At 30.3% G+C, this 10980-nt stretch overlaps 1 protein-coding gene across 1 annotated transcript; it reads right to left on the bottom strand.

The window, feature by feature from the left end:
* Positions 1-1253: 1253 nt before the first annotated feature.
* LOC106760355 (putative pumilio homolog 7, chloroplastic) lies at positions 1254-4295 on the bottom strand. The gene is made up of 5 exons (XM_014643794.2): positions 2986-4295; positions 2688-2850; positions 2129-2292; positions 1726-1981; positions 1254-1642 (listed from the first exon to the last, which is right to left on the bottom strand). The coding sequence occupies exons 1-5, from the start codon at positions 4293-4295 to the stop codon at positions 1538-1540; spliced, it is 1998 nt and encodes a 665-aa protein (XP_014499280.1). The 3' UTR covers positions 1254-1537.
* Positions 4296-10980: the final 6685 nt, after the last annotated feature.

The following is a 10980-nucleotide window of genomic DNA, read 5'->3' as shown; positions in this document are numbered from 1 at the left end:
GTTCTCTGTGTTCGTTCCTACCAACACCAAGTGGAACTGAAATGATTTGTCATCTCTATTTTGTTTTAAAATTTATTAGTTCTCACTTATAGAAAATAAATTAACTAATAAGTTATTAGATTTTTTTTCCAAATCTAATTAGCTAATGAAAAATAATAATTTATAAGATATTTTACGTTGATTGGTTAATTTTCTTTAAGTTCTTTTAATTCAATCAACTAGCTTGTAAGTTTTCAGTCACTATTAAGGAACAAAATAAAGTTTAAACCTTCGATTAGTCCTCGTGTTTGTTCGAAAATTTCAATTAGATCATTAGATTTTAATTGATTTCAATTGGATTATCATTTTTGCAAATGTGATTCAATTTAGTCCTTTTCATTAGAATAATACTATCAACGTTAACTCATGTATGTAAATATTGTTACGTTTCAAATGAAGATCTTATCATGTGTTAAGTACAATGTGACGTGATAGTAATACGGTCACATACTATTGAAATAAGTGTCAAGTGAAAAATATCAATTTATTTATATTATTCTTATTTATTTTCAATTCAATTTTAAATTTTATTTAAATAAAGCAATTTTATCGTTATCTTGATCAAGACCAAACTTAAATGTAAAAGTAAGTAGAAGATATAGCGCAGAGGAAATGATAGAAATGGAAAAGGTTATGGTTGACTTTGACATAGGATAAAGTTGGGATTTCGTAATTTAAGGGATTGCAGGGAAGAAAAATGTAGGGGTGCAGGAATAAATAGTCGTCTAAAAACTAAAGAAAATTATTATCCACTCTAAATTCAAGCAATTATTTGTTCAAACATCGAGAACAAATAGGGCTGGTGGAATTTTGGGCCCTGTTAAATCCACCCATTGTGACACTATCAAATCGTTGCAGGATGCCATACAAAATTACACAGTGGTCTATCAAATCTATATTTTTTCGTGCGTAAAACTAGAATGAGTATCAAATTATTTACGATTAAATTAACGAAAACTAATATGTAACGTAGTCATTAATACTATAATAATTAAATATTTAATGTTAATATTCCCATTGAAATTATGTGTAATTCAATATTATATAGGAATAAAAATATATTAAAAATGTCACCTTTTAAAAATATTTTATAAATCATACTAATGAAGAATATTCATTTTAAAATATGACAATATAAAATTAAAAATTTGATGATTCGTGCATATATAGTAAAACCAATGTGGGTAAAATCGAATAATAAATTATCAAAAAGAAAATATTGAGCAGCTTGAAAATTAAAAAAAAAAAAAAAACAATTGGTTTAGAAATATAACAAAACATAAACATATGAAAATGCAAAACCAATAATTGATCCTTAAAATATTTATTAAACACAGCGTAGAACCTGACTTGAAACTCCAGGAAATGTGGCATACATCACACAACAACAAGGAAATAATACACGACAATGCCTTTAGTTTGAGTACCGACATACTTAGACAGACTTAGATAAAGAGTAAAAAGACTATTCAAAACAACAACATATGACCGTGAAGCTTCACTTCCTCAGCAAATTTCCCGAGAAAATCCTCTTGCAAAAAGGACTGGAGCGCAACATTTTGTAATTACGAATTGCATCAACCAAAGACGCATGCAGAAGGCCCTGTCACACATAATCTTAGTAATTTATAAGAATTCTCACAAAATCATTTACTATTATATGCTGTGCAAGTAATTTTTTCAAACCTTGGTGAAGGTGAGAGCAGATTGAATGACATAATTAGCATATGGATCTTGCAAAAGTCGTTCAAAATGAGGGGCAGCCAGCAATTCTCGAACTATCCTGGACCTCGTATCTCCAACATTTCTGAGACATTTTTCAACCACATGACTGCTGAATTTCTGTGTAGACAAATGTACATAATTCCCTTTAAACTGACCAAGCATTTTGGCTACGGCAGTTGGAGTATCAGTTTCTATAATATATTGAACAACATAGTTTCTGCAAAAAATGATTTATGAGTGTAACTCAGTGTATCAAAACAATGGATAGATTAGGAAACTTTTTGAATGGGATAACCAACAAAATATTTACAACAGAAACTAGGCAATTTCTAATATAAATGAATAATATACTGATGTCAATTACCCAAATGGATCCTGGGCGAGGAGAAGTCCATGCTTGCATATTTCTGAGATCAGCCTATCTCGATTTTTACCCATAGAGTAATAAATACAGCGTTGCAGTACACAGCATCCATGCTGATGAGTAGCTACTTCAACACAATATTTCACAGAAGCATCAAAGATAAACTGCAAGAGAAAGGATATGTTTAAATATCAAACATTGAGTAACATATACATACTAGTACTGTTTTGTGTTATCCCGCCCAATACACAACTACCATATCAATGGAAAGAAAACTGTCGTGAACATTAAGAGTACCGTGTTCTTATTGTTAAGAATCCACCTTCCGAGTATATGACATCTTCGTATAAAATTAATTCCCATTTCCATTTTAGACAATCCCAAGGATAATATTATGATGATATGACTGTTCCAAGTATACTTTTCTATACTGCATTGTAATAATTTCATCAGAATGTTTAATAAATTCAAAACGTATTCAATTTTTACAAAGAACATGCACAAGTATGATGTAACAACTCAAGACACTAGAAGAGTAAAAAGTATGAGAGAGTTATACCTGGTTATCTTGAGAGCTGAAGCATTGCAAGCAACGTTGAATGACGTGGTTTCCATTCAGATCCTTAATAAGATCAAGAAAACCCGGTTGAATGGCAGACTTGACCAATGAAATTTGATCATCGGAATCGAGGGTCTCAATCAACTTCTGCACCACCCGCGTGCTGTTTATAGTGACACTGTTAGCTCAGTGGCCGAACCACGCAACAAAACAAAACGCATGCTTCATTTTATTTTATTTTATTTGTTCTACTCGTGTGTAGAAGAAGAAACTTTTTATAGAATATGAAGAAATATACCCGTGAGTATTCAGAGAGATTCTAACGAGCTGGCCTGGTCGATTAGTCAACATGAGCACAATCTGCAGTCGTTGATGATCGGTGCAAACATCGAGCAACTTCTGCACCAGATAATTCCCGAAAGAGTCCACCATAAGTTCAACAACACTCCCGATGATTCCCTCAAATACAATACACATATCTTCGAAGCTTCCTTCATCAACCTTCCGCTGCAGGAAACGACAACCGTGCTGATCCTTTGCCAGGTTGTAAATGTAACGCTGAGAGTCCGGCACAGAATAATAATCCAGTGGCATGGGCAGCGAGAATTCCCCAACGTTTTGACCAGAAGGACCACCAGGAGAAAAGTTCTTAGAAACAGTGCCACTCACACAAAACTCGTCACGGGGAGGACCCCTTCTATAAGAAGAACCATACCCATTCTCAAAGCAGTGTCTTGAATCTCTCCCTTGCAAGATAATGCTATTGTCACACCTAAAAGCAGAAGGGTCTCCCCCCACTCTCCTTGGAGGCAGAAAGTGAGGAGGTTCAGTCTTCTCTTTCGCTGAAAGATAATGATGCGAAGGATTATTAGCATTGCAATTCATAGCCGCAATAGGAGATAACCTGACGAAGCTATTGAACCCTCCGGAAGAATGTGGAGCCATATAACGATCACGAAGAATGGGATAGTTGCCACTACTTGTGGCCTGTAACTGATTCCTCCTCTGGTCCACGGGATGATGATACAGAAGGTTACCGTGATCATCTGGGGTGTCAAAAGTGTGACCTTTATCGAAAAGTCCAGCGTTATTAACATGGTGGTGATAGGGGAGGGTTTCAGTGAACAACCCAGCATTGTTAACATGATAGGGGAGAATTCCTTGTTCATTGAACAAGCGGGCATTGTTGACATGGTGATGGTATGGAAGGTTTTCTGTTTCATTGAAACCAGAATCATACGGGTTTGGAAGGGTTCCTGGATGGTTAAAATAAGGACAGGGGTCCACATCGGTTTGGATTTGATCGAGGAGATTCATTTTGGAGAAATCGGAAATCAGTGAGGAATCATGGGCCCAGTTGGTGTGGGTGTGAGTGAGAGTGGAAGGGTCATGGTCCACCCAGAATTTTGGAGAAGGAGGTGGTGCTGAATATGGAGGAACCCTGGTAACGGGGGACCCAACAGCCACGTGGTCAGGGTGAAGGACGCGGAGACAGGACAGTGGTGTGGATGCCGCTGTGGGATGGGATGCATTCTGATTTCCAACCAACCTCGTTTCTCCTCCTTCCTCTGTTGCTCTTCTGTCCTCTGACATGATGTGTGCGTCCATGATTCAGGTTTTTTTTGTTGTTTTCAAGTAATAAAAAGAGTGAAACGAAATTAGAAAGTATAAGAGACTGCAGCAACAAGAGTGCCTATGAATCCGGTTGATTTGATTCGATTGCTACACCAGTGCTAATCACTCATACATACAGGTTAGCAAAACACCCAGCTCTATTAAGCTTTCTTTTACCCTATTTTCTCCATCAATATATTTATATCTTCCTTTTTATTAACAGAATCTAATCTAATAAATTTTAGTTTTCTAATCTCATTTATTCTATTAATATTTATCAATAATTCAAATTATCTTTCTATTATTTAATATAAAAGGCAAATTTAAATTCAATTCTGTTATTGGAAGCTAAAACAAGTTTTATTTGGTTATCGGTAAATATTACACGAATCTTATTAACTAATTTTTAAATATATAATGTTCATTAAAAATTGGAAAAATAAAATAATAATAAACAATTATGCATAGAATATAAGCACTAAAACTTACAATATCAGTGGGAAAACAAACAAAATAATACTAGATAGTAACATGTTTACTATAATAAGTTTGATTTAAACAACATCACTTCAAAATAATCAAAATAATAGGTCATTCTTCCACCTGACACGCCAACGTACTTATATAAAGTTGTTTTACAAGTTTTATGTGATACTTAAATTGGAAGAAGATATTAAAAGAGATATAGAAAAGCTTGTAAATTTATCGTAATAACTTTATGATGATTTTGCATAAGAAATTATATTTGAATTTGGATTTTATCTTAAGTTTTTTTAATGATTTTTTATGTGTATTTAAATATATTCATTTGATATTTCAAAACATATTAATTTTTTTAATATATTAAAATTAGTGTATTTTAAAAGCATAGTAGAGAAATAATACTAAAAAATCTAGTAGAAAATATAAGTTCCTTATCTTTATTTCTAGCTAGACTGTAAATTCAAAATAAGGTTAAAAACTTTTATTTTATTAGTATTTTATAAACAGAGTTATATGTTTTAAGTAGTTTTCTTTGTATATCGAATTGATTTTTTTTTTCATTTTGATAGAGGACATACAAGATGAAGAGTTTGAAATCCTTTTAGTACTTTAATATGCTTTAGTTGCTATTGTTTTTAGAATAGTTCTAGGGTAAGGCTTAAGTATATTCAATTTAATTTTTGTTTATTTGTTTTTTAATGTCTTCGAAATTTTAAGTTGAGCTTAAGTATATTCTAATTTGATTGATTGTTTATTTAAATGTTGTTTGTGAAGGAAAATAAGTACTATGTTTATTGTGCATAATTGGTCATAATTTGCAAAGAATCGATAATACATTGCAATCTAATATCTATATTTTTAGTATGTATAAGAGTCTTTATCACATCGGAAAATTTTTGTTTTTTTTATTGTATAACTCTTTAACATGTATCTCTTATTTATTTTAGAAAGAGGTGTGAACTTATTTTAATATTTTATCATTCTTATATATTAAAAATAAAAATTTATTTTTTTAACATTATTTTAACTTTTTAAAGCCCAATATTAACCTATTTAAATACCTTAATATGAAATATATATTGAATAGTCTAACCATGGTTAAAAAGACCTGTAACAGTAACATCCAGGTCAAAGAAATTATATAAAAGTTATATTGTTTAATATAACTATTCTATTTAATTAAAAATGGTAAAAAGAAAATAAATAACTTAATGATGAAAGAATGATATTTTTAGCTATGTATAGTATCCTTTGAAATTCGTGAAAAAATATATTTTATGTTAAAACAAATATTTGTTAAGGATTTTGTTAAATTTGATAAGAGAAGTTAAAGCAATAAAACAGGAATAAAAGAGTTATAAATGAGAGAATTCCAATTTCAAATTTTAAATAATAAATGTAAGACCTTGAATCCAGATATCTGGGAAGTGATTTGGTAAATGGGCATAAAGTGATCATATTTAATTTTATCTAAATTACTGTTTTACCCAATATGAATTAAACCAGTTAAATATAAAGTATTTTCTCCTTGATACAAGATCTATTAACAGAATATATAAACCAATAAAACTAATTAATTCAGTTAAGAAAAGTTTACCCTGTTTATTCTTATAATTTTCATAAAAATATATGATTACTCAAAATATTTAAATCAGTGAAGAAATTAATATGATGCATAAAATGTAAAATACTTATAAAATTCACCACTGATCTCTTCTAGAATATGAATAATTAATAAGCCAAAGAAATATATAACTAAATAGAGTTAAAGAAAAAAAATGTTATAATATATAATGTAGTATCTAAAGCTTTCTTGTCTTTAAAGTTATTTTACAAAAATAAATAACCAAATCCTAAAATTATATATATATATATATATATATATATATATATATATATATATATATATATATATATATATATATATATATATATATATATAAAAGAGAGAGAGTCACTTTTATGTTGATAGGAAAACATGATCCAAGTGCTTAAACGGATTAATATGTTGTTAATATGTTTGATGATGTTGAATAGGGATGAAAAAAAAACTGCAGGCACGGGTATCCGCGGGTAAAACCTGCAACGGGTAGTTACTATTCGCGGATATTTACTACCTGCGGGTAATGGGTAATGAGTATTTTAATACCTGCTTCTAAATGGGTAGGGTACGGGTAGTATACTATCCGACCCGCGGGTATCTGTTACACACAAAAAATAAATAAAAAAGTTAATTTATATTTTTTTTAATTAAATTTAATTAAAAATAAAATAAAATTATATTTTATTAGATTAAAATTAATTAAAATTAAATTTTAATTTATATTTAATTTAATTTATATTATACTATATATATATTTTTGTTATTTTATTTAAATTTTATTTTAAAAAATATAAAACATATATTTTTTTTTATTTCTTGCTGATATCCGCGGGTACCGAATTTTTAAAATACCCGCGACTATTTTTTAAGCGGGTACCTGGTGGGTAGCGGATACCCGGCAGATAGCGGGTACATTTTTATCCGGCGGGTCAGGTTGCGGGTAGGCATTATCCGTGCCCGACCCGACCCGTTACCATCCCTAATGTTGAATGATGTTTAAATGTGTTTAAATATTTTTGACATGATTAAGAAGTTGTTAAATTGTATTAAAGTGAATGTGATGTTAAAATCTATATTGAATGTACATGTTATTAAGGGATTATTAAAAGGGTTAAAAATAAGTTTGTTTAATGGATTAAAAAAATAGTATAATCAATTAAAACTGACAACGTCTGTTTTATATATATGGTTAATTCTTTTTGCAAGAGAAAAAAAAAACCATTTTAAGAGCATTCGAGAAATAAAAACATCTTAAGTATAAACATCAAATTAAAGTTACAAGCCTTCAAGAAGAGAAGAAATATCTGCGTTTGAACTTTGTTTTATTTGTAACATGTTTTATTTTTCCTCTAAATGTTTAGAATTATTGTTACCTTTGCTATGTAGACAAGGTTTCTAGTGTGAGTGTGTAGCCTTGCTTTTAGGGGTTAATTCTTTTTTTGGTTAAATATTTAGATTACAAAGGGGAATTTTGTATCTCTATAATTATGATACATTCTTATAGTGGATTTCATTCCAACTTAGCTTCTTGGAAGAAGACTAGATGTATACTCTTAAAGAGTTGAAACAGTATAAATTATTGTGTGATTTCTTTCATTGTCTTTGTCTCAAAATCTTTTAATTTTGTAAAATGTTGAAAAGTTCATTGAAAACAATTTTATACACAAGAAATTTTTCAAGAAGTTTAAAATTGGTTTTAAACCAATTCACCCATTTTGGTTAAGATATATTATTCCTACAATTTTATCATTTGACACCAGGTTAATCAAATATTAGTCGGCTAAAAAATCCTTTCATGGCCAATATATCTCAACATTTATGGAAGGGACATGCATAAACAAACCACCTTTGTTTATGGGAGAAAATTCCCCATTTTAGCATATAAGAATGAAAATCTTTTTATAATCAGTGGATAAAGATTTACGGAATGTTGTTGTTAATGGTTCCTTTCAACTCACAAAGACTAAATATGGTAAGACTATGCCTAAAGAATTTTCACAATAGACTCTTTATGAAAAACAAGATAGCATAGTATGATGTGAGAGCCAAAAATATTATATCATCAGCACTAACCCTTAATGAATTGAAAGAATTATGAGTAGTTTTGAATCTAAAAGATTTGAAAATAAATATTATTAAATACTTGATGTATTTCAAGAATTGTACGAGGAAGCTAGGAAACTTTAGTACTCAAATAATAAGTATAAAAGTGAAAACAAGTCGTTGGAAAACCGAACAAAGGTTCTAAGTACTGAAAATGAGAGTCTGAAATGAAAACTAGAATCTATACAAAATGTCACCATGCATGAAAAATAAGGAATGTGCTTAATATTGTGAAAATTGTTCAAAACAAATGGAAAGAATTAAATACCTTATGAAAATTCTATCTAAATTCATTATAGGAAGTTCAAATTTTGATGCTCTTCTTGATTTACAAAGGAGTGTGTTGAATAGAAAAAGAATAGGGTATGTTGGTAATAATAATTGATTAAAAACCAAAAGGTATATTGACATAAACAAATCTTCCTCAATTGTATGTTTTTCTTGCAATCAACTAGGCCATGCATCAAATTCATACTATTACAAGAATCTTGGTGTTCCTAAAGAAAAGTTAAAATGGGTTCCTAAGGATCCATTGAAACTAGAGTTGTCAAAATGGGTCACAACCCGCGGGCCAACCTGGCCCACCACGGGTTTGAGCCAGGTTGAGTTTGAAAAAATTGTATTTTTTTTATGCGGATCAAATTGGGTCGGGTTGGCCCACCAACCCACCTACCTAATTTTATTTTATCAAAATTTAATTTTAATTTTATAAAAAAAATATTTATTATTATTTTTTGCTTGAAAAAATTATTTAGGTTCTCTATTTTCAAAATTAATTAAATATCCATGTTGGAAGTGAAATTTGGGAGTGAAATTTGTTTAGGTTTGAATTATAGAAAGTTTGTAATTTTTTTATTTAAGAAAAAATTGTAATTAAGTGGGCCAGTGAGTCAACTCGTTTACCCACCAACCCGTGGTGGGTTGGGTCGGGTTCGAATTTTTCTGGCTCGCTAATAAACGAGCCGGGTTGAGTTGGCTCACTAAGTAACCAACCCGTGGTGGGTCGGGCTGGGTCGAGCCGGGTTACCCGTTTTGACCGCTCTAATTGAAACCCCTTAATATGAAAGGACCTAAATTTGACTAGGTACATGCTCTCTAATTTGTATTGCAAGATAATCAAAGAGGAAATAAGTTTGTGTAGTACCTAGATAGTGGCTGCTCAAGGCATATGATTGGAGACACAAGCAAGTTCAACCATATATCCTACAAAACCAATGGACATGTTACATATAGTGACAATAAAAAAGGTAAAATCCTAGGTACTAGAAAGGTAAGAACCTCTTCATCTTTTGAAATTGAAAATATGCTACTAGTGGAACGCATCAAACACAATCTGTTAAACATTAGCTAGCTATGTGATAAAGGCTTAAAAGTTATCTTTGAAGCAAACCCTTATTTGATCTGTTATGCATCCGATGAATTAGTTTTCATTAGTAAAATATACCAAAACATTTACATGGTTGACTTTGAAAACACTTCTTTTTTTATTATATTTTATGTTTTTTCTTTTTGTTTAAAATGATGAATCATGGCTATGACATAAAAGACAAACTCACATTCATATGTCTCATTTTAAACAAACTAATCTCAAAGAATCTTTACTTGAAATCAAGTTTGAGCAATATAAACTTTGTGATGCATGTCAAAAAGGAAAGCAAGTGAAAACATCATTCAAGTTAAAGTAATATATATCCACTATAAATACACTAGAATTAATACATATGGACCTCTGTGGTCCATCTAGAACAAGAAGTATAGGAAGAAATTACTATGCATTAGTACTTGTTGATGATTTCTTTGGATTTATTTGGACATTCTTTCTTCGTCAAAACATTGCATCCTAAAGGTTTTTAAGAAATATGTATTTGTTATTCAAAATGAAAAAGAACTAAAAATCAAGTCAATTAGGAGTGATCATAGGAGTGAGTTTCAAAATAAAAACTTTGAAATATTTTGTGAAAACCATGGTATGTCACATAACTTCTCAACTCCTAGAACACCATAGAAAAATGGTGTTGTAGAAAGTAAAAATAGATCTTTGGAAGAGTTAGTAAGAACCATGCTGAATGAGAATTTATTACCAAAATACTTTTGGCTGATGTAGTAAGCACAACATATGTTATGTACTAAATAGAACCCTCATAAGACATGTTTTGAAACTCACACCATATAAGTTGTTTAAAGCTAGAAAACCTAACCTATCTCATATAAGAATTTGTGATTATAAATGCTTTGTGTTAAGTAATGATAAGAGTAATATTGGATAATTTGATTTTAAGGTTGACGAAGATATATTTTTTAATTATTTCTTGACCAACAAAACTTATAGAGTCTATAATAAACATACATCAATTGTGGAAGAATATGTACATGTTACTTTTGATGAATGTATTGATAATACAACTAATGCATTCTATCCAATAATTTTGATGTAAATGAACGGGGTGCATATGTGAAATTGGAAGAAGTTCAAGAAAAACAAAAACTAGA

Source organism: Vigna radiata, chromosome 5 (assembly GCF_000741045.1).
Source record: "Vigna radiata var. radiata cultivar VC1973A chromosome 5, Vradiata_ver6, whole genome shotgun sequence".
NCBI lineage: Eukaryota > Viridiplantae > Streptophyta > Magnoliopsida > Fabales > Fabaceae > Vigna > Vigna radiata.
The sequence above is the reverse complement of the archived record's forward strand: the minus strand, read 5'-3'. Positions and strand labels throughout refer to the sequence as shown.

Excerpts from the sequence above, each read along its gene's own strand:
- LOC106760355 (XM_014643794.2), bottom strand. The coding sequence starts at position 4,295 with ATGGACGCACACATCATGTCAGAGGACAGAAGAGCAACAGAGGAAGGA. Across the intron at positions 2,851-2,985 it reads ATCTCTCTGAATACTCACGG|CACGCGGGTGGTGCAGAAGT; the intron begins GTATATTTCTTC and ends CACTATAAACAG. Across the intron at positions 2,293-2,687 it reads TCAGCTCTCAAGATAACCAG|TTTATCTTTGATGCTTCTGT; the intron begins GTATAACTCTCT and ends TTTCTCTTGCAG.